This window comes from Gossypium hirsutum, chromosome D13 (genome assembly GCF_007990345.1).
Source record: "Gossypium hirsutum isolate 1008001.06 chromosome D13, Gossypium_hirsutum_v2.1, whole genome shotgun sequence".
Taxonomy (NCBI): domain Eukaryota; kingdom Viridiplantae; phylum Streptophyta; class Magnoliopsida; order Malvales; family Malvaceae; genus Gossypium; species Gossypium hirsutum.
This window is the reverse complement of record NC_053449.1, coordinates 31,825,964-31,850,892: the sequence shown is the minus strand read 5'-3', so window position 1 is coordinate 31,850,892 and position 24,929 is coordinate 31,825,964. Positions and strand designations below refer to the sequence as shown.

Below are 24,929 nucleotides of genomic sequence, written 5' to 3'. Positions count from 1 at the left end.
AAGATTAATTTTTATTTAATTGAAAATCATAAAATACATAAATATGGTTATGGAATAATTTTAAATACCAAAACAATATTTCAAAGTTAAACCGGATCCAACCATTTTTAGTTTTTCTGTTCGAATTTGACCCAACTCATGGCAATTTCATAAATACACAGGTATTTTTGGGTTTATATTGGGTCCATGCGAACGAAAACTCGAATTAGGTAAAGCCCACATTACATTCCTCAATCCAACTTTTGTTAACCTGGTCCAATTAATATTTCGACATTATATATTCAAATCCGAAACCTTTGGAAAAAGTAAATGGCTTTTCCGAGTGGCGAGCAGGAGACGCTGCAGCGTAAGCACTGCTGCTTAATCCATGAATTTTACAGAGCAGCAAGCAAAAGCCCTGACAAAATAGCCATCATCCACGCGTCACCATCTAACCCGTCAGCTAATGAGGTCCGGATTGACAGAGAGTTGATCAACGGTGGGAATCCTCCGGTGTATAAAGGCGACCGGTGTTTCACTTTCGCTAACCTTTTAGCGTCCGTTGAATGTCTCAGTTTTCGTATATGTTCCGTTCTTGATGGTGCTGATGATCGTTACTTGATTAAACCCCAAACCTCAGGTACTTTTTTCTTTTTTCCCCTTCAGTTATGAATTTGTTTATTAAGATTCTGTTTGTTTGTTACTAGAAAAATGAGTGCAATTTGTATAAATTACAAAGGTTTGTCTTTTTGATTAATAAAAAGGATTTCAAATATAATTCAGCTTGAATACTGTCCATAAGAAGAGGAGGAAACTCCTCAATCGTTTGTTGGTATTCTGTGAATTTTAATATATTTATTTCTTTATTTCATTTGTTGGTTCTTCTTCACGGTAACTTTTGATATATCAAAGAGAAAGTAGGAGAAATAAAAACCAATGCTTTTTAAAGGAATTTTAATTGTTTCTTAATTCTTAATTTCTTATATGATTTGATGAAATGGGTTTGAATATTTCATGTTGATGATGACTGCAAGAGGAAAAAAAGGCATGAATTAATTAGAAATGTTAAGAGTTGTGTACAAGTATTTTGTTGTTTTAGAAGGAATTGCGGGTGTGTGTGTGTTTTAAGAATCCTTATTGGTCATTTTCTGTATCAATGAAGGTGATAACTCCAATGGCAAGCATCCTCAGTCTGTTCAAATGTCAGAAGCTTCATTGGATTTCATTCGAGGAGTTTGTCAACATACTGACCTTGAGAATATGTATGTACCAAAGATTGTTGCACTTTTTATGCCACCTTCAGTGGAATACGTAGTTTCTGTTCTTTCTGTTTTGAAGTGTGGGGAGGCTTTCTTGCCTGTTGATCCTGCATGGCCGAGAGATAGAATATTGTCGGTTTTGGATTCTTTAGATGCTGCTCTTGTTGTCACTTGTGGATCTTCACTTGTGAAAAGTGGTAGTGAGCTGGTTGATCAATTAGATTGGCTCTTAGAATGCTGCAGTTGTCCTATCATGCGCTTTTCTATGGAGGCAAGTATTGAACCGCATAAAAGTCAATCAAGTCTAGCATGGCCTTGTGAAAATGAAAGAAAAAGATTGTTTTGTTATCTAATTTACACTTCAGGATCTACGGGAAAGCCTAAAGGTGTATGTGGCACAGAAGAAGGTATGTTTTTTGTCATGATTTGAATACTACCGTAGTGTTTGTGTACAACTATACTGCTGGAAGTAGTTTATGTTTCACAATATGGATCTATGTTATCTCTTTCATCTTATCATTGTTAATAACTTTTTCTTAGAAAATCTGGTCAGGAACTAGGCTCCTAGTTGAACTAGAGAGACCTGAATTCATGTGAAAATATAATTGTTCTTTCATAGCTTAACAAAAAAAAAAAACTGTTCTTTCGTATCCTAGTACTAGTCTCTTAAGGAAAAATCAAACTTGATTTCTGCAACTAATTGGCAGACAACATTATAAAGAGCTCATAACCTAATAGAGACTTCCTAAGTCTTGAGAGATTTGAGTAATCTTTTGTGGTTCATAATGCTAGCTTGCTACCTTTCTTTATCTTAAATTCTTAAACCATCCACTTGAGATTGTATGAGGAGGGCTTGTGTTTTTTTGAATTAAGGAACAAAATAAATAAAGAAATTTTGGTTGTAACCACCATAGGATAATTGGAGGTTGTATATTTGGATTTAAATACAAGTTGCTCCATGATTGTGTTCCCATATAAATGTCAATACAATAGATGTTGTAGTTTCTTATCATGTTATTGGTTGATCATTGTATAGTTCACTAATTAATCCCTTCATTATTGCAAGATAACATGTGCATAGTGCAATAAAATGCCAAAATGTATTGTTTCCGGGGCCTTTTCATCTTGTGCTACAACATAACATCAACGAGCAAGTTTTGATCCATACGCAGTCAACCAACCAAATATCTTTACTTATGAATTATGTTAATCTTTGTGACCTTTAATCTTGATGTGGTTTAAACGAGAAAACAACAAAAAACAAGAAAGTTAGGGTTTTAAAATTAGTTAGAACAAAGTTGGAACTCTTGAAAACGTAGGCTTTAAAAAAGCCTTTGTTTATATTAATTAAAAGAATAATAATGATGATAACAATATCTCAAAGTTGTATGTTTAGCTCTATTATTGTTATTTATTTATAGAGAGAAGAGATGAAACCCTCGTTAAATTGTAGAAGTCTATTCCAATAGGAAACGTTAAATTGTAGAAGTCTATTCCAATAGGAAAACAAACTCCTAGTTTAACTATAATTAGGTGGGGTAGCAACCCTAGTTAAATAAACTAATGTTTGTCGTCTCTAGCAGTAAATGAGGGGATTTTTGGCCTTTCCTGTATCAAGTCTAATTACAATTACTTTTTTGACTTTTAACTCAGTACTTTATAATTCAATCCAACTCGATACTTGTTTTTTTATTTCTTGAAATAAATATGTTAAATTAATTATAGTTAATTAATTAATTTTCTAAACCTGATTCTAGTTCGTTAAAATTATGATGATTTTACTGTAAAAGAATTTATAAAAAATATATTTAATATTTCTACATTGAATGAACTCACCATGACTAATTAATTTATTTTCATTTTCGAACATCAATTAATTATTATTTCGAAAAGCAATAAAGTCATTTTTCAAGTCATTTCTATTTAAAGAAAACCACATTTATTTTTAAATATTTTTTATTTCTTTAACTTTTCCATTTCTATTCATTTTGATTAAAAATGTAACTCATTTTTTATTTCAACTAGCTAGCGAAAGGATCGATTGGGCATGCGATTAGGGCTCTAATGATTTATAATTAAGTTTCAAATTTTCATCTATTAATTATAAACTTATTTAGTCATGAAATAATTCTACTATAGTATCGTAATTGATCTTTTCCTAAATATATACCTTTACGAAAGTAACTCAATTAGTGCTTGTCCAATGACCTTATTATAAGTTTGTTATACTTGTAGGATATTTTTAATCTCTTTGAGATAAATCTGTTCTTCTAATATTATTTTATTTTATGGTGATCATTACATCTTCTTTCATAAAAAGTCAGTTACTATCAAATAGTAATCAAATCATCCATCACAAACACGAATGATCTGTGATCACGTTTATTTTTAATCAAAAATGTAACGCCAATAAGAGGATACCATTTACCAATATCTCATGTTACGAATTCTACTATTGTGAATGATGCTACATGCTATAGAAGTTGTATGCCCAATGCACTAGTTTTCAGTTACTTATCTATTTGAACTCAAACTTTTACTTATATTAAAGTATACGAGTCACGTATATAGTCCGTCATTTATTCAAAATTAAGGTATGCCACACTTTGAATGTAACAGGTGAATAAATCAATAAACGGATTTAGAATTTTTTTTTTTTGGGTTCAGTCTGATTTACTGTTAGCCCAGTCAGTCACATTTATATCTATATCTTTTGGGAGTCATCCACTTCGATGTCCAAGATAAGACATCTCAACAATTGGACTTGATAGATGACATACTAGTCTTTCAATTGGTTTTATCATTTTTTATTAGACTAATGACATATTTAAGTTTGTCTATTAATATAAGTTATCTTTTCATATTACAATCCAACCACGTAATATCCTTTAGTATTAGTTTAAAGATTAGACAATCAGTGAGCTTATATTTGCTCCTATTTTGTTTTGCATGCAAAAACCACATTTGAACAATTATACAAAGTATATTAATATAATTTATGAAATATTTTATTACCCAATATGTTTTAAAAAATTACAAATATATAAATAAATATATTACACTTAGGGTATCAAATCTAACATAAAGATCATTTATGATGTTACTTTCACCAATATTTGTTGCCAAAATAATTTTTCGCTTTTTAGGTGCAACAAGGTCAAATATTTCTAGTTGATTAATGGTTAGCATAAAACTATGTAGAGGAAAAATCATAAACTTGCTAAGATTCCCATGAAAGTTGTTTACTTTAATTTTGTCAAGGAGCTTAGAAGTGTCATCCCAAATAGTGAGGAATATGAGAACAGGTTTATTAGCATCATCACAAGAAATATGTTTTATTTTGAACTCCACCAAACCCAAATCACTTTGTGAACCTGACCAAGCTTCAAGTGAATGTTTGATAGAAACATTGTGATTCTTATATGCAGAATCAATTCCAATCCACAGCTTCAAAAATAGGAAACTTCCTTGAACTAGTTCCATGAGCTTGGGTAACACCCTTACTGTCAAAGTATTGTTTGAAGTTGTTACAATTCGATTTCCTCTCCAATTGTTTAACATTACCATCAAATAAACTTATTATGTTGCTTCAAATCATCTAGCAAGACTTCTATCACAGCTACTTTCTCGTTGGACTTTCTTAGGTTGTCGATCAAAGGATCCTTACGAAAAAAGAATAATGTTGAGCTATACCTCTAATGTATTTGGTTGCTATGATAAGCAATATCGAGACAACAATTCCCATCTAAGAACACAATTCACTATAGTCACAACATATTCAAGAATTTTCAAAATTATCTCTTGCAACAATTGGGGAAATCCAACCATGTTAAAGATTAGGACAGTAACAATCTTCACTTGCTGACACGACTTATACTTGATGACTAGAAAAAATTTTAAACTTTTTTGTTTACTACTACCTACTAATGTCTTGCAACATCTTGACAGGCTTCAATGTCTTTAATTTTATTATTTCCCTGTTCCCAAGTTTCATCACCAATAGTAGATAATGCTTGAATTCTACTATGGCCATTGGCCTCTGTGTGAGAATACTTATCTTTTTCCTTTAGCAAGACCTTTCTGAGCTAGGTTAATAAGAATGTCAACAATAAATAGGAAACCAAATCCATGAATGATGCCAAATTTAGCAAGATCAAACAAAGTTGGCCATTTGGCACAAGCACTTATTGCGTTTAAAGTAGCTACTTGAACAACAACATGTTGTTTTGCAATTCTAGTGGTCTAGTTACCTCACTCATGATCTGCATAAATGTATTTGGCATTTCTAACAAATCACAAAAGTCATCTTTGATCTTTAAAAATTGTCTTCCATTCATCAATACTTCTCAACTTGATTTGATGATATTTGCTCTTCGAATTGAACTTTGAACACACCATAAAACCAGCCAATTAATCAAGAAAGGTATCCCCACAGTAGTATGATCCACATCCATAGTAACATCACGAAAGGAAGGATCATCCAGGTGAGGCCACTCTTGAAAGAATGCTTCCATATGTTGGATTTTATGTTGGGTATGGCGATGGTAATGCTTCTTCTTAAAATGCTTGACATGATCCTAATCACCACTTAAGAGAACATCTATTTCTATATCTGACTGGGTCTCATCATTATCATCTTCGAGCTTCCTCATTAATTCACCTTCAGAGATCTCATGGGACTCAAATATGTTTGGGCTGAAATATGGTTAAGTTTCAAACTGATCCCTAACTTATTTAAAAAGACAAAAACCTTTCACTTGAGCACTCAATGCCTTGTGAAGATTGTTAGCTAAGTGCATCTACCACAACGCTAGACTTCTCTCCCACTATTGGTTTTGTTGCCAACACATCAAAAACAATGAAGGATTCTACCTCAATTTTTTTTTGGATACTCATCATAAATAGGATTTAACAAATCATAGTTTGGCTCTTATGCATGAATCTATCTTTCCAAGAAAATCAACAACCTCAACCTTAATTTGATCCTCATTTAATTCGACGACATGTGCTAACTACTCTTTCAGTCCAGCTTGTACTGTAAGGTTTACGTGTCCAGCATCATGAAAGGGGTTTTCTTTCTTACCAAAATCAGATTTATTAGCTACGCTATCTTCTGATATGTTAATTTGGTTGTAGGCACCTTCTAGAATCTCCATCAAAGTTCCTTCTTGTTCTTGTTGCAGCCAAGCGTAAACTGCACCTACATTTCTTCAATCTCACCTCGTATTGTAGCCAATTCTGTTTCTTGATTTTGACTTCCTCTTCCTTGACCTCTAGATTGTCTGACCATGTCTTAAAGCAAACTCTACTTTAAACCCTAGGATCTAATTAGGTTATGATGCCAAAATTGATGTGGTTTAAGGGAGAAAACAGTAGCAAACAAGAGAAGTAGGATGGTAAAACTAGTTAGAAAGTTGGAACTCCAAAAAACTTAGGTTTTAAAAAAACCTCTAGTTTCTTTATCTTCTCTAAGAAAAATAATGAGAATAATATGGTTGTAAAGCCTACAACTTATTTATATAGGCTTTCTTTTTTGCAAGTAAAGTTTCTAGGCTTTCTTGCAAATAATGTTTTATTCCTAGCGTTGGATTTAAGTCCTAAGTTAACTAATAACCCTAACCATCTATAATATATCTAACACTTAAAATACATATTATAAAATAAAACTGAAATAATAAAATGTTATAATAGAAATAAAGCTCCTGCGTCGGGTTTGTTTAAGAGAGATAAACAACAAAGTCAGGTTATAAAGGGTTTGTATTTAGCTGTAAATGATACTTTCTCTCCTGATCAATGCCTGTTTGACATCCTGAGTTAGTTTTTCTGTTTTTTTAGGCCAGTTGTCTTATTATTGCTTTTGCATGCGAAGTTCATTTTGATGATGCAACCTCCTCTACCTTTTTAAGGTCTTTTAAATCGCTTTCTGTGGATGCAAGAATTGTATCCCATGCAAGGAGAGGAACTTTTGTTATTCAAGACATCAATAAGCTTTATTGATCATCTGCAAGAATTTCTTATTGCTGCTCTTACTGCTTGTACGCTGGTCATACCTCCTTTCACTGAGTTAAAACAAAATGTTTTTTCTATCATTGATTTTCTCCAGGTAATCTTTTCATACATTACTTATTGTCCTCCATGTTTTCTTAAGTTGAATTCACATTGTTTTGGCTGCACTTCTTGAAATACAGCAAAAAGTTATTAAGTCAGAATTGAATGATTAAAACTTTTGCTGTTGTTTTTTGTTATGGTCAATGGTTATTTAGATGTCTAACATGGCAATTTAATTCTGGTCTTGGCTGCAAATTTGTTATCGTTTTCACAACTTAGGACTTGTAATTCATTCAGCTGTCTATAGCTTGAAACTAGTGGGCAGGGTGGTTGAAATCTATTTATTTGAGCTGTCAGCTGTCAGTAGCTTGTTAGAGGCATTTATGATTTGGTGAAATTGAATGATCTTAAGTTATGCTTGAATTCTTGTATATATTTTCTTATAAATATAAACTCATTAAAAGATTTACTACATGAAATATGTGCATGGAAGTGAAGAATGAGATTGATAAAAAATTGAGAGAATATGGAAATGTATGGAGTAACTAGAGACATAATTCAGAAAAAAAATTACCCTGAGAATGTGATCTAGAAAATCATGTCAAGAAGAAAATGGACAGCTTCTTCTGGGTCCCCAATGAATATTTTGAATCAAATTTTGTTAGAACAGAGAAACCTGGAATAATATTCACAGGGTTTGGATGTGAATCTTGTGGAGTTTCTGCTTTAAGAAACTTTGTCATGTAAGATGTCCTTTACTGAATGACTGCTCTACTCGGCTCTGGATGTGATATGTAAATGTTTCCATTTACCTCCTTGTTAGCCAATCAAAATGTTAGTGATTTTTTAGCTTATTTGCTAATAGTATTTTGCACTGCTGTTGTAGGCATACAGCATTAATAGGCTCACAGCTGTTCCGTCACTTATGAGGATGATCCTTCCTGCCATGCAAAGTCAACATGATATTCGTATTTCAAGTTCTCTGAAGTTGTTAGTTCTAAGTGGTGAAGTCCTACCCTTATCCTTGTGGAACGTGCTTTCCAATTTGTTACCCAAAACCTCTATTCTGAATTTGTATGGGAGCACAGAGGTATTTTTTTCATTTTAGGTTATTTCTACTATAGCGGATTAATTCATGATGTCTGGCTCTAGAAGTTTTTGAGGAATTGATAATTTTAATCTTCTACTTAAATCCTGCATGCATCTTCATGGTCTTTCGGTCTCTGTCTCTATGAATTTGTTACATTTAATTGTACTTTGATTATTGAGGGAGAAGATCGTTATATTTCCTCTTTTGTAGGTTGCCAAAGACCCCTTGGGTATTCTTTTTATCTTTTCCCCTTTATCAGTTATTTTTCCACCTAAATTGACGTGCTAATAATAACAAATTATAAGAATGAACTGGTCCTGTCACTATAATTACATAGAGATCCTCAATATTTAGCTATAAAATTATAGAAGACATTAGTTATAGGAAACTACACCCTAGCCTAAAAATGTAAACATTGTTAATGGAAATTAGAAAATTATCACAAATGTAAACATTGTTAATGGAAATTAGAAAATTATCATATTGCTAAAACCAGTCTTCATCAATGTTTTCTTCTCTACGTGCTCTCTTCTCAACCAAGACAAACCGCTGAAGAGAGTTTTTTTTTTTTTTGTCTTTTCTTTTTTTGACACCAACTCATCAAGCAAAGAAGTTATTTTATGAATTTACTTCTCTTCTTATTTGTCTATTCGCTTCAAATTTTGTTATGTGGCATTTATAAGAAAGAGAAACATGGATGAAGCAGACCATAGTGAGAAGAAAGAATTTGAGTACTAGTCTTGCTTGCCATGCTTGTAGCCTTCAAAGAATGTTGAGTTGTATTTTTTTTCTTGTTCTTTGGTGCTGAATTTTGTTTTTATGAGTTTAAATTTTTTATTTTACAATTTAGATGAAATTATTTTTGAGTTTCATGGATCTCTAAAGATTTCCACCCCGGCTCCCCCTTATACCATCTTGTTTTTCGCAACTTTTTAGTGTTAATATTAGATATACCAATATCCCCAGAGTTTATAGGCTCTTGAATAAGTTTCACGGGACCTTTGGGTTTTCACTTTTCATGCACTCGTATATAATCTTTATTAGTGCTATTATCACTTTAAGAAATAATTTTATTAGATAAACAAACTATAGATATGCTCATCTCTGCTTTTTCCAATTGAATGAGGAAAAGATCCATAGGTAAAGGTAGAAAACGGTATTTCTAAACATGATTAAATCTTCATTTTTTTTCATTGATAAGATAGATTGAAGCAAAATAGCTATTAAACTATAACTTTGGTTTGACATAATGCTTTTCCTAAGGATTCTTAGATAGAAATAGAGAAGGCAGTAACCAGAAAAGAATTTCTATTCTAATCCCACTCTTCTAGAGGGATCATCTGGAAAGAAAATTGCTTTGAATGCATTCAGACAAAAAGCTAACATAGATGTTATGGTAGGTTTATCATACTAGTGTCATTTGTAATTAAGGTCAATCCTTAAGGAACTATGTTTATTGTCCCCTATTCATTATTATCATCATAGTAACTACTTCTGCAGCATTTTTTTTCGTTTGCTAACATCTGAACTTGTGACTTAAGGTATCTGGAGATTGTTTATATTTTGACTGCAAGGGGTTGCCTTCGATTTTGGAGATGGAGAAACTAACAAGTGTTCCAATTGGTTTGCCTATTTCTAAATGCAGTACTGTACTTATTGGTGAAACCGGTAATTCTAATGTTGGAGAAATATGCGTTAGAGGTGTATGTGTTTCTACTGGTTACCTTTTTGAAAATGCTATTATACCTTTGAACAATGCAAAGTTGCACCAGAATTCAATTTGCAAGTGTTCTATGGTGGAGTGTGGAGGTCAGATATATTTTAGGACTGGTGATTTTGCTCACCTGTTATCAAGTGGTGACTTGGTTTTCCTGGGGAGAAAGGACCGTACCATAAAAGTTAATGGCCAACGCATTGCTTTAGAAGAGTTAGAAGATACATTAAGGGGGCATAATGATGTTGTTGATGCTTCTGTTATTTCTCAAAAGGACCAGGGAGACAATGAATTCATTGTAGCATTCATATCATTAAAAGAGAAGGTAAAGTCTGCTGAAATAGTTAAAACATCCATCAGAAACTCGATGATCAATAAATTTCCTTCAGTGATGGTTCCTAGTAGCTATGTTTTTTTGGAATCATTGCCAATGTCTGCCAGTGGAAAAGTAGACTATGCACAGTTGACAGACTCAATATTCTCCATCAGTCATGTTAAGGATGAGATAGGTGACATTGGGGCTAGCAATCTCATGCAAATTATAAAAAAGGTTTCCTCTGTTTTTATTCTCCGTCTTTTTTTTTTTAATTTCCTTTTTTTGTGTGACACCATGATGTCCTTAGTTTCTTCTTTTAGTTACCATATCTGGAGGAATTATTGGAAGGTTGCACCATGGCGGTATTGAAACTATAGCAGCAATCTAATGTAGAGATTCAATTGCAAATTTTCTTATGGAGATTAATTTAATGATTTAGACTAAGCATACACTTTGTTTCTTCTTCTTCTTTTTTTTTTTTGGGGGGGGGGAGGAGGTAAAGAACTAATATTGGGTGAAGGAGTTAATGATTTCAAAAGAAAAATATGATGAAACTTGAAGTCTTACTAGTTATGATGCATGGATTAAGAAAGTAATATAGAATGCTTGGAAATACTTTTGGCTTTTATTCAATGTGCTGTGTTGAGAAGAATTAAGCTTATTTTTTATGAATATATTGCAGGCTATTTGTGACGCTTTAATGGTGGAAGATGTTTCAGATGATGATGATTTCTTTATGATAGGTGGTAACTCCATCACTGCAGCACATGTTTCTCATAATCTTGGGATTGATATGAGATTGCTGTATACCTTTTCAACTCCAGCTAAGCTCGTAATTTCCCTCCTAGAGAAAAATGTATTAAATAATACAAAATTTGGAGTCAATGATATCCCAGAATCAACAATTGAACCAGACAAGGTGAATCGATTTTCTTTTCCTGAATCTGAAACTCCTGATCCCCTTGGCTCAAAGCTACAAGGACATTTGTCATTGATGCCTCATGAAAGGAATGATGATCAAGCTGATCAGTCTAAACGTTTGAAGGTCGATTTAAATAAATATTATGTTCTGGAGCCCATTGATTTGTTCTGTGGATATCCATGGAACTCTGCACCAATGCGCGACTCATTTTCATTTAGTCACTGCAACAAGGTTATGCATGAAGGTGGACAGGTGGTCAATGGTACCTGGCAAGCTCAGTTAGTGGAAGTTTCAAGAACTAGAACAGGATATATGCAAGAACTGTGGAAAGTTAACATGGAGGCATGTGTTGATGCCTCACCACTTGTTGTGTTCAATGATTCTGATATTTATTTATTTATTGGATCGCACTCATACAAGTTCCTCTGCATTAACGCCAAAAGGTATGGATCTCACCTTAATCCCTTAGAGAAAACTAATGAATTAAGCTTTATTGACTCAGTTGAACATCTTTTCGACTTCATTTCGTACTTGATTCTTTGTTATTAGCATCAACTAATGAAGACCAAATTGAATTTATTTTTGCTGTTACAGTATTTCATTTCAGCTCTAGATGTAGATATATGCAATTAGCATATTTCCTTTTCCGAAAAATTAATGTATATGGTTTTGCTGTGGTCATTCTGGCTAATGGAAATAATTGTTTAAGTTTACGTGTAGCCATTTAACCATATGAACGTCAAATTTCATTGTTAAAACTGAAAATTAGAAATGTGGAAGTGATGAAGGGACTATATGTAAATTGGATATCTGAAATATGAATGTACATACTCAACTTCAACATTCTTTTTGTATGTCTGTGTGTTTTATTTCATCAACTTGGTGCGTCAGTTCACTAACAGTTAGCTGGTTTTATTTGGCTAAAAATTGTTCTCTCTCTCTCTCTCATTGGAAGCTCATCACTGTGAACAATTATTGAGATTTATTTGGCTAAAATTGTTGTCTCTCTCTTATTGGATCTTTGGTTTCCTTAGTAACAAGAGCTTCATGCTTGACTTCTGCTGCTGCTGGTTTTATTCATCATCAAAATGCTCTTGAAAGTTAAAGGATAAGGAATCATTTTTTTATGGACTAAATATAGTTCGTGGCCTGAAGTTTGGATTTTTGCATCACATGTATAATGGAAGAAGAGAGAGAGAAGGAATCCAATGTTAATTCATTCGTAATTATTCTGAGGTGCTGTCTTAGACATGAAAGTGACCTCCCGTCCTGGTCCCTTGGAATCCAGAAACGAGTAATTGTAACAACTAATTATATCAGAAAGGAAAAAGTAAAACTACCAAAGTAACAAAATAACAAAATGACATTGCTAGACACCGACCACTCTAGACTCAGCCTGACTTAACAACTTTCCAGCCAATTCTCGCAAGCTCCAATGGCTACAAGCCCCAATGTTCCATTATTCAAACTTTGGCCTGTTACACTATGTTGCTCTGACTACTTAAATTAAGTATCCATGTACAGCATATTCAACCAGAGGTATGGGAATATGACCTTTCAAGGACCCTCCAAATATATGGAAAAAGTTTAGGAAAAATTAAACATTTTCATGTTGGCTTTATATTGTAGATACGTCTTTATAATATGTTCTTGTGGTATGGGAATATGGCATTTCATGGGCCATTCCCAGTAACATAGGCTATTGGTATTTCCTAATTTTTATATATGTTTTGTCTAACAATATACAAAATTACACATATCTTATATTGCCAATTCTTTAGCGATGATAAAGCAGACTATCCAATTCTGAATTGAGGCTAACTATAATATTATTCATCATCTAGCACTTGTTGATTTATCTCATTCCATCTTCTTTATTGGCAACCTATCTGACATCTTTGCAGTAAAATTTGCCAGATGACTAAGAGATGGGGAAGAAATTTAATCATTAGGGTGATGCAGTTAAAGTCTAGAGGAATTTAATTATGCATGAAATATCCTGAACATTTTTCCTCAATTTTTTTCGTGTTCTACCTCGACCAGTTTATTACTACTTAATCTGGTTTAGTGGTTTTATCCAGTGGGAAACCAAACTGCAAGGACGAGTTGAAGGTTCTGCAGCAATTGTAGCAGACTTCTCTCAGGTGTTCATCATTTCTTCTCTGTTGCCTTCACTATATAGATTCCTTTTGCAGCCAAGCAAGTAACTATTGTTTCTATTTCCTGGATACTTTATGTCCATAGGTGGTTGTAGGTTGCTATGATGGGAACATATATTTTCTTGAGCTTTTAAATGGCAACATCTGTTGGACTTTCCATACATCTGGCGAGGTATGTGGTTTAAAAAGCTTTACCACGTTGTACAAAGTTTTCTTGTGTTAGAGATAGATGTGCATTGATCAGGAAATAAGTTTTCTGAGCACTTTAGAGTGTTGAGCAGGTTAATCTGTTAGCTTTTAGATCTATTTGGTATCCTGTTTGAGACATTTAATGTTTTCAGTTTTCATTTAAATCTTTGTTTATTTTTACTTATCCAAGAATATATTGTTCTGAAAAGAAGAATTAAATGCATTTGATTATATTGTAGATATGACTTTATAATATGTTCTTTTACTGTACTGTTTTTTACATATGTGGAAATTTTCTAAGGTTTCTTATTCATTGGCTTCAAACTTTAGCCAATTTAATTTTTTAACGACACCGGGATTCAATAGATGGTAAAGGAATAGGTCAATGCTATCTTGTTGGCTCTTGAAATATTAGATGCAATTATGCAAGACCTTGTTGGTGTATTCTTTTGATTTTCAAGCTCAAAATGGGAAGAGTTCTGTGGAGTATTCAGGGTTGGGTGGACTTTACTGGAGCACTTGAAAAGGGGATACCAACCTTGGATCTCAAAGAGGGAGAGCTTCCTCTCTCAAACTTGAATAATTTTCTACTTACTCTTTCCATTCCACTTTGCTGTTTGAATAACAACGCTAGGAACAAAGCTTTGCATATCGAGGAACAAAGCTGCTGTTTGATTGTCCCCCTAATATTCTGGTTGTGCAAGCACTGGCGCCTTGCTGTTACTGTTTCTTGTTCAAGCCTTTGGCTTGACAGCGCTTCCTGACTTTGGGATAGACTATCAATTTGAACGATCAACAAAGCAAGTGCAGCCTGTTATCAGTCAAGGCAGCGCTTCCCAACATGAGCTTTATCATCTTCATAATTTGATTCTTTTGGTTGCTTGGATCTTCCCTGGAACCTGGCTCTGAGGCCAAATTGTAATAAGCCTTAGATAGGGATCTAGTCACAGGATGATTTGGATTGGATTTTCTATGAGAACCTATGGTGAGAGAATTGTAAAGAGAGACTGCTATTCAAAGTGGGCTACCAACCTTGGAGGCTGGAGCTAAAAGAGAGAGAGCTGCCTATCTCAAACTTTAATAATTTTCTTCTTACTCTTTCATTTCATTTTGCTGTTCAAATAACAAAGCTAGGCTTACTAATTTAGGTAATACATATAATAGGGATTCTAATCCCTTTATTATTTTATGTTGTTGCCTTAAATTGTGAGATCTTGATTGCATCCTTGATTCTTGCCTTGATTCTATTGATTCTTTCCATTCATAACACAAACCAAGGTCATAACTCAGATTGTGCTGATTAGGCAAGTTAAATGAGACTTGATGGTTTATTCCTTAATAATCCCGTTTGTCTGGATGTCAAAAATTCGAGAAGTGAGGCTTCGATGATGATCATCCTTAATAATCTCCAGAAGTGAAGGTTCACTATTAAGTGAGGCTTTGATGTTAAGTCTTGTTGATTTGGAATGCCTTTTGCATTAATGAGCTTATATATATGGTGGTGATAAGTATTTTTTAGCAATTTGGAGTGTTTTAACTTTCATCATTTCTCTATAGGATTTGATTAAAAATAACATTAACATTTAATTACAGCTGCAGTATTTTTGCTTCTCTGTTTTTCCCTCTCTCACCTGACTGCCTTCTTATTGAAATGTTAATCTCACATTCCATCCCTAAGAATCAATACCATCTTTATAGGGTCCCTTGTAAAACATTTCCTGGTAATCTTTCTACTTTGCAGTAAACATTTTATTTCCTTGCTTGATGCTATTATTCATGTTGAACTTTTCTGTTGTGAATGTTTGTAGGTGAAATGCCAGCCAATTGTGCATGCACATAGGGGATTGATCTGGTAAGAGTTTCTCCGTTCATGAATGTTTTTATCTTCATGCTGCTTTTTTTGTTCTATTTCTTATAATTGCTCAATGTTTCTTAAGCTCATTTTCAAGATTATGGTTCTCCTTTGCATCAGATGAGCATGGATCTGTACCATGTTTTTTTATCATGAAATTGAGCTGGATTGGTAACAGTATTTACCGACATTAGTGTCTGCATTCAGATTGTCAACCAACTTCTGGGAAGCATAAAATATTTATTTTTTTTTGTGGTTTTGATACTTGGATTTTATAATTTTCTCTTTGCTAATGGGTGACAACTTAGTCATATTTTGATTTGGTTGCAAGTATTTAAAGGGCTTGTTGCTAGTACTATATCCATTTGTTGTTGTTGGCGGTGACGGTTAGTAAGGATCACTGATTTGTTTAAGAATTGATCTTCGTGATCAATATGGATTTTGTGATGATCTAAAACTTGGATGTCCTTGTTATTTTGCATATGATGTGCATGTATTTTTCCTAGTAATTCTAGATGATGTGAAGAAGCTATGTTTCTGAAAATTTTGGATGTCAGCATCTACTTAGATTAATAATATAGTGATTTGTTAGGAAAAAGTACCCATTTTTCTAGGATGATTATCATGGCTGGGGTCGTAGACAAAATATATATCTGGGACTTGGGTTCTTACCATATGGTAAATAATTGGAAGGTAGTTGTAAGAAGTTCCTCTCTCTTCAGCTTTAAACATAAGAGAGATTGTTATTGGTTGTTGCTTGTATAGGGTTGAGTGACAGGTTTGCTTTTATAGTAAAAGTGATGCCATGTTTATCATATGGATTCTAAAATCAGTTTAAAAGTCAATAATCTGTGTTCCATTCTCTAGTTAGATGGAATGCATGTTGCTTGCTACTTCCAGTGGTAGAACTTCATGAAACCCGGTCCAATGAATCATTTTATTGGATTGCTGTTCCTCTATGTTCGGTAATGGCTACAAAGTTATCACTACTGGCACATGATTATCAGTTATTCTGATTTCTGATGCATTGCGTTATGCATTATTGTATTGATAACCATATTATAACTGACACTATGAACATATCTTTTCTGTCATTACCATCAACATGTCAATTATTGGAAATTCTTTATCATTTTACATTTCCAAATTAAGTCAATACCCCCCTCCTTCCCCCTTCAAGTTTTGATGACCTATTTACATGATCTAATCTCTGGAAGAATTATATGCAGGTGTGGATCACATGACCATAACTTGTATGCTCTTGATTATAGAAATAAGTGCTGTGTATATACGCTTCCTTGTGGTGGTAGCATTTTTGGGTCACCTGCAATTGATGAGGTGAGATTTTTCTTTCAAGTATATACTGAACCTTTAATCTCATTTGGCCGATGGAACTGTTTTCAAGTATATATTGAATTCTTTCTAACAGCGCAATGTACTTTCTGTGCTCAAATGCTGTTTTTTTTTTTAATTTCTTTTCTTATTTATCGATCTTTGTGCCTTGCATTGCATCCTTGTTTTATTTCTTTGTATATCATCCTGTTGGTTTCTGACATGTCTGTTTAATCTCTGGGTAATTTCACTCAATAGAAATTTAATAGATTGTATCATAAGTTTTCTAATGAATATTGGGGATTTGATCTTAGATTATAGGTTTCTTTTGGGAATTTATTATTGGCTTAGAGTGATGAGGGACAGCATAGAGCCCTGAAACAAACTAAATAACCAATACAGGACATGTTTGATTCCAAGTGAGATGCTAGGATATATTCAAATTCAGCTCTGATTAAAGTAAATCAGCTAAAAGCTCCTAGGCTAGGACTGAATAATTGGGCTATGGTTATTTAATAAAGGGTTTTGCAAGATTCTAGTTGTCTATGATCTTAGGCATAAAAACATTCATGTGTTGTCTCATGGAAAACACAGAGCACTAAGGGCATAAAGCTTATTGTTGGAATTATCCCGAATTCAGCCATCTAGAGAGGTTCTTTGAAGGTAAAACTAACATGGCTGGGAGGTGTTAGCAGTGTACTGGTCTAAGTAGCTTATTGGCTGTTTTCAAATGGATAATCATCATGTATAGAGCTTGTACCAAAATCAAATAGAATTTGGATTACTAGTCTAACTGTATTGTGTGACTAATAGAATCTGAAGTATGATAGATTGCATTTTCTTCTCCTTACCTATGGTTGTACATGTTATGAATAGCTTTCAAGTAAATCACTCTAGCCGAGTTGTTTATCATCACTTGATGTACTTTGTGGTTTATGTTCCAATAGACACATGGTGCACTTTATGCAGCATCTACTAGTGGCCGTGTGACAGCTATATCAATTAAGGTACAACTATTTGTGACATTGTTATTTGGAATAAAACGTTACATTCTCACAATGTGTATTTGCCTATATTTCTACGAGTCTTCATTTTTCTTGAAGTTCCTATGTCCGGCATCCTCATCTAGAATATTTTTGAATATGGGTATGGGACTGTCTGAATACATAGAAAAAAAAAACCCTTATGCTCCATTTGGGAACATGAATTTTCAAATTTGAATTTGGATTTCATTATTATGTAAATGATAAGAATGAAATGTATATATTATGGACAAATTAGTTGGAATTTAATATAATATATGTTTGAAAGGTATAAAAACATGATTTGTCAAAAAAAAGATTGAAAGTTTTTAAGAGAGCATTTAATAAAACTGTTCTGTATTTTATTAACTAAACAATTGAATTTAAATAGAGAAAAGAGTCATAACCTAATTAGGAAAATAATTTTCTTATTCAAATAAACTACTAAAAGATAAGGAAAATAATTCCCTTTTTTTAGTAAACTACTAAAAGATAAAATAAAATATTCTTAGAATATCTCAAATGATTTATTCTAAGATTTATCTACCTAAATAATTTTAAAATATATTCCAAAATATATGGGTTTCACATATTTCAACACCCTCCCTCAAGTTGATGCATATATATCAATCATGCTCAACTTGCTTACAAGAAAATCAAAGCTTGTCTTAGAGAGCTTTTTGGTGAGTATGTCAGCAATTTGTTGTTTTGAAGGAACAAGCGGCATGCACACTTGGCCTTCTTCAAGCTTTTCCTTGATAAAGTGTCTATCAATCTCAACATGTTTAGTTCTATCATGTTGGACTGGGTTGTGAGCAATATTAATGGCAGCTTTGCTATTATAGTACAACTTCAGTGGTGAAGTTATTGGTTTCCTCAGCTTTTCCATAATTCTTTTTAACCACATCATTTCACAAATTTCTTGAGCCATTGATTTAAACTCAGCCTCTGCACTACTTCTTACTACAACATTTTGTTTTTTGCTTTGCCAAGTCACGAGGTTTCCCCAAACAAATGTACAATATCCTGATGTAAATCTTCTATCTGTTATTGAGTCTGCCCAGTTTGCATCTGTATAAGCTTCAATTCCTCTTTGTTCCGATTTTTTGAAGAATGAGCCCTTTCCAGGTGAACTCTTCAAGTATCCTAGAATTCGAAACACTGTTTCTTCATGTTTCTCTATTGGAAAGTGCATAAATTGACTCACTAAGCACACTGCAAAAGCTTTGTCTGGTCTTGTATGTGATAAGTAAATTAACTTACCGACTAATCTTTGGTACTGCCTTTTATCAACTAATTGACCTTTTTTATTTTCGAATTTTACATTTGGATCAATTGGTGTGTCAGCTGGGCGGTAACCACTCATCCCAGCCTCTTTTAAAAGATCAATCACATATTTTTTCTGAGAGACCACAAGACCCTTCTTTGATCGAGCAACTTCCATTCCAAGAAAGTATTTCAAAGGACCCAATTCTTTGATCTTAAACTCTAATGCTAGATGCTTCTTGAGACGCCTTATTCATCCACATCATCTCCTGTAAAAATGATATTATCGACATAAACTATAATAATTGCTATTCTACCTCTTTGTGAGTGTTGATAGAACATTGTGTGATCAGCTTGTCCTTGTGAGTAACCTTATTTTTTAACAATTTGAGTGAACCATTCAAACCAAGCTCGAGGAGACAGTTTTAGACCATACAAAGATTTCCTGAGCGTACAGACTCGAGTTCCAAATTTTTATTCAAAACCTGGAGGAGGATCCATGTAAACTTCTTCTTCAAGTTTCCTATTTAGGAAAGTATTCTTCACATCTAGTTATTGTAAGGACCAATCGAGATTAACAGCAATTGATAACATAATTTAATTTGGCTACTGGAGCAGATGTTTCAAGATAATCTATCCCGTATGTTTGAGTGTATCCTTTAGCCACCAGTCGAGCTTTGTATCTGTCTAAAGATCTATCCGGTTTGAATTTGGTTGTGAACACCATTTACAGCCCACAATTTTCTTCCCTACAGGTAATTCCACTGTTTTCCATGTACCATTTTTTTCAAGATTGCACATCTCCTCTAAAATAGCCTCCTTCCACTCAGGAACTTGTAAAGCATCTTTCACATTTTTGGGTATTTTCACAGCATCAAGACACGAAACAAAGGTTGAGAATGTCGAAGATAAGGCTTTATAGGACACAAAGTTAGACATGGGATATTTGACAACATTTCTAACACCTTTTCTTTTAGCAATTGGAATATCTAAATCAGAAAATTCATTGGTTGGATTATGAGCTTTATTTGGACTTTTGACAAGATCTTGCACGTTGGATTCTTGGTGATGAATCTGGTGGATTCCACTTTCTTGATTTCGATTTCTTCTTGAGTAAACAATTAACTCCTTTGTTTGTTCTTTATTCTCATTATCAGACTCTACACCTTCATACTATTTTTCATTAACAACATTAACATCATTAATTTCTGTGTTAATCATAAATGCACCATCCCCATTATTAGAATCCTTATGTTGTATATTCTTAGCATTTTATTGATCAATTATAGAATCTTCCTTACTATAATTCCCTCCCTGAATATTAGAATCAAAGGAAGTTTGCGTTTCAATAAATGTGATATTCATGGTAACAATAATCTTTCTATCAATTGGATCGTAACATTTGTAACCCTTTTTATTAGAAGCATAGCCGACAAAGACGTATTTTTTTGTTCTAGGATCTAGTTTACTTTGGTTGTGAAGATGAACAAAAACACTACACCCAAAAACTCGGAGGGATAAATCTATGATTAATTTAGAGTTAGGAAAGTTATCTTTAAAGAGACCAAAAGGAGTTCTATAGTTTAGAGTTTTACTAGGCATTCTATTAATAAGATATGTAGTTGTTAACAAGGCTTCACCCCAGAGATAATGTGGTACCTGACTAGTGAACATCAAGGCTCTAGTTACTTCCAATATATGTCAATTTTTTCTTTCTACAACCCCATTTTGTTGTGGTGTTTTTGTACAAGAGCTTTGGTGGACTATACCATGTTTGGTTAAGAAAACACCTAATTGGTCACTAAAAAATTCTCCACTATTGTCACTCCGAAGTACTTCTATTCTCACACCAAATTGTATTTTCACTATAGCATAAAAAGACTAAAACACATTTTTAACTTCAGACTTATCTTTTAATAAAAGCACCCAACAAATGCGAATATGATCATTCATAAATGTAACAAACCAACGTTTTCCTGAAAAAGTTGAGACTGTTGAAGGTCCCCAAACATTACTATAAGTTAACGAAAAAGATTTGGAAGCTTTATATTTTTTAGGAGGGAAGAATGACCGATGATATTTAGCCAATTCACAAAATTCACAGTGATATGAAGGACTTTTATTTTTAAATAGATCAGGTAACAAATATCTTAAATAGTAAAAATGAGGATGTCCAAGCCTATAATGCCAAATTATAACCTTATCAAAATTAGAATCAGAATTTAAACATAAAATAGCTATTGGTTGAATTAGATGGTCGTCGTCAAGAAAGTAAATTCCATCAGATTCTTTAGCATTGCCAATTATCCTACCCGAGACTATGTCTTGAAATTTACACATAGAGGAGTCAAATATAACATGACAATTCGAGAACTGGGATAATTTACTGACCGATATGAAATTTCAAGCTAGATTTGGCACATGTAAAACATCATGTAAAATCAAAGATGGTGAAATTTTAACAGTGCCTTTCCCAGTTATTGCCGAGAATGACCCATCTGCTACTTTGATTTTTTTATTTTCTGCACAAGGTGCGTAAGTTGAAAAAAGAAAATGACTACAAGTCATGTGATCACTAGCTCCAGAATCAACGATCCATGTGTTTGTTTTACAAGGCCCAACCTAAAAAAAATAGAAAAATCAGTACCTGATTAGGCAAAGGAGGAAGAAGGATTATTGGATGAGTTAGGAAGATAAGAATTCATCCGAAATTGTGATGATTGAAAAAGCTTGTGTAGATGCTCTAGTTGTTCCTTAGTGAATGGAGACCTTCTAGAAAACTTTGGCCCTCATAATTTTCATTAGTTGTTTCAACGGTAAAACTTTCTTCCTCTATTTGATTTCTGGATCTTTTATATCTAATGAAGGTTGTTTTAACTATGATGCTACTAGAGATAACCTAGCTCTAATACCATGAAAGTTTTCAAGAGAGCATTTAATAAAACTATTCTATATTTTATTAACTAAACAATTGAATTTAAATAGAGAAAAGAGTCATAACTTAATTGAGAAAATAATTCCCTTATTCTAATAAACTACTAAAAGATAAGGAAAATAATTCTCTTATTCTAATAAACTACTAAAACATAAAATAAAATATTCTTAGAATATCTCAAATGATTTATTCTAAGATTTATCTATCTAAATAACTTTAAAATATATCCCAAAATATATGGGTTTCACATATTTCAACAAAGATCTATTTAGAAATTCTATTTCATTACTAAATAAGCCTCTGACAAATACATGATTTGAGAAATTATCATGAATGTTACATTTCTAAATAGTTTACTATCAATTTACACTATTTTTGAAATCCAAACCAAATTCTAAAATCCAAATTCCTAAACACTACCTTAGAAATCTTAAACATACCCTTGTCTGACACGTACCTATATCCAATACTCATACCCGAGTTTGAGTAACATTGGTATTTGCTTCAACTTTTGTCTAAGAAACTATGTTCCTGGATATGGTATGTCTGAAGGTCTTTCTTAGTTGAATTTATCAGTGGTTATTTCCTTCATGTTCAAACCCAACAAGGTGAAACTCTTCCCTTTTTGGATGTTCTATGCTCTAATTACAGGAAATGCCCTTTTGTACTTTGTGGTTACATGAACTTGAGGTGCCAGTATTTGGGTCACTTTCTGTCAGTTCACCACATGGATATGGTACATTTTTCTCTATCTTTCAATCAGTATCCAGATCCCCCTACTGTATCTTTATTTCCGTATGCTGCGTCTAAATAATCGATTATTTGTCTTTTTGTAGTCATTTGTTGCTTGGTGGATGGTCATGTTGTTGCATTGGATTCTAGTGGATGCATTGTTTGGAAGGTATGTGCTTAAAATTCATCATATTTGTTAAGAATTTAAAATAAAATGTTTTGACTAATTAGCTGGCCCATTATTTTTGCTCCCTCAAGAAAATATTCCAAGGTCTGTTCCCAATTTATATCTGTACTATGGACTTTTCTCTTGCACAGTGATTTTTCTTTTCTGTTTTTGTCACCTTCATGCTGATTATCCTATTTTCTAGTACAGTGGAAAACTGGTGGTCCAATATTTGCTGGAGCTTGCATATCTTCTGCGCTTCCTTCTCAAGTAATGCATCTCTTTCAGTTTTAAGATTAAACCTGGTGAAAATTTATTACTTATTAAGACTCTAGATGGTGAATGATCGCCACAATTTCTTTGGCTTGACGGTAATTGACTGTTGAGATTTTAATTCACTTTGTTTTAACGTTCAAACTTTCTCTATATTTTATCTTATTTTGTGATCCGATGGGATATTTATGGTTGACTGAGATTCTGTCTACTTGTCCTACAGGTGCTAATCTGTTCCCGAAATGGAAGTGTGTATTCCTTTGAAATGGTAAGGAGGAGAATTGAATTGGTATGAGTGTATATACGAGAAATATGTTTTCACCACGATTTACTGGTCATTCTTTTATGCTTTTCTGCTATGACTTGAAAATTCAAGCTCATGCCAGATTGCCAGCTAAAAGTGCCTGAAAATCACTTGGTCGTGCCAATCAAATGATAATTAGTGCTCCATCTCAATTGAATTGATTCACAACTTCTAGTACTTTGTTTTTCCTCAAAGCCATTAATCTTAACATTGAAGTGAACCATGCAAAACCCTAAAAGTCTGAAGTTTCATCCAAAAGCCATTCTGAGTTGAAGTATACTATTCTCTTTTACTTCTGTTGAGACTATATCTTTTGTTCTCTTCAGGAGAAAGGTGAACTGCTCTGGGAAGTGAATGTTGGAGATCCAATCACCGCGTCTGCTTATGTTGATGAGAACTTACAGTTGGTTTCAAATGATCCCTCCATTTCAGTTGACAGGTAAACAAACTGCTTGAATGCTATAAGATGATTGCAAACATTTCTTTTTAAACAAATTCATATGATTTATCTTGCAGATTGGTTTGTGTTTGTACTAGCTCTGGAGGCATATTTTTGTTTCGAATCAACTTGGACGAAGGGACCGGAGATCATCGAAAAAAATATGTGGTGCAGAAATTTGCAACGCTTAAGCTGGAGGGGGATGTGTTTTCATCACCTGTGATTATTGGAGGCAGAATTTTTGTTGGTTGCAGGGATGATTATTTGCACTGCATTGCTGTGGAAACTTGAAATTTAGGGTGCATTCTTCGTTGTGGTGGGAAAGCCAAAAGTGTTTTTTCACTGCAAAAGCAACAAAGAACACTCGTCTTTTTGAGTCAAAACTATTGTTAAAAAATTGTTTAAAGGCAAAAACTAAGATTTAAGTATTTTTGCCTTTCACATTTGGAAGTAAAAATTATTAAAATATCGTTATTTATATTAACTATTTAAAATATATATAAAAATTAGATTATTTATATTTTAGATATTATTATATTAAATTATTTAAATATCATTTATTATTATATTTTAAAATTTTAAAATATTTAAAGTATCACTAAAAAGGATATTTTGACCTTCATTTTTTTGGCACCAATAGAAAATATTAAAAATTAACAAATTATTCATTTTCATCGTATTTTTTTACTACATTTTTCAGGGTTACTTAACAAAAAGCACGTTTGAAATTATTTTTCAACTGCAATAGCATTGGAGAACTAATCCTTAGTTGGATCATGAAATCAAGGTTTGTGTTTGATATTTGGATCTAAAATTGTATCGTCCCAAAATGGTTGATGTCATAATTCATGTAATAATTCATGTAGTTACAGTAATCACGCGAACTAAATTTACAAGTATAAGTGTTGTACCAATCATCAATTAATTATTAT

The 24,929-nt window shown here is 33.0% G+C and overlaps 1 protein-coding gene across 5 annotated transcripts; it reads left to right on the top strand.

Annotated features, from left to right (window-relative positions):
• The first annotated feature begins 304 nt into the window (after positions 1 to 304).
• Positions 305 to 24,475, top strand: LOC107919976 (putative acyl-activating enzyme 19). 5 transcript variants are annotated; one of them, XM_016849434.2, is made up of 17 exons: positions 305 to 619; positions 1,142 to 1,645; positions 7,175 to 7,341; positions 8,173 to 8,376; positions 9,918 to 10,640; positions 11,089 to 11,771; positions 13,397 to 13,472; positions 13,573 to 13,659; positions 15,485 to 15,528; positions 16,758 to 16,866; positions 17,808 to 17,867; positions 22,735 to 22,819; positions 22,920 to 22,984; positions 23,192 to 23,251; positions 23,478 to 23,522; positions 23,885 to 23,997; positions 24,075 to 24,475. In XM_016849434.2, exons 1-17 carry the CDS (start codon positions 310 to 312, stop codon positions 24,286 to 24,288), a joined length of 3,549 nt encoding a protein of 1,182 aa, XP_016704923.1. In that variant the 5' UTR covers positions 305 to 309; the 3' UTR covers positions 24,289 to 24,475. The 5 variants fall into 5 exon arrangements, 4 of the variants coding, with proteins under 4 accessions (XP_016704923.1, XP_016704922.1, XP_040964763.1 ...); XM_016849433.2 differs by having other exon boundaries at positions 7,145 to 7,341; XM_041108828.1 differs by lacking the exon at positions 305 to 619 and having other exon boundaries at positions 1,142 to 1,241; positions 1,318 to 1,645; positions 7,145 to 7,341.
• Positions 24,476 to 24,929: the final 454 nt, after the last annotated feature.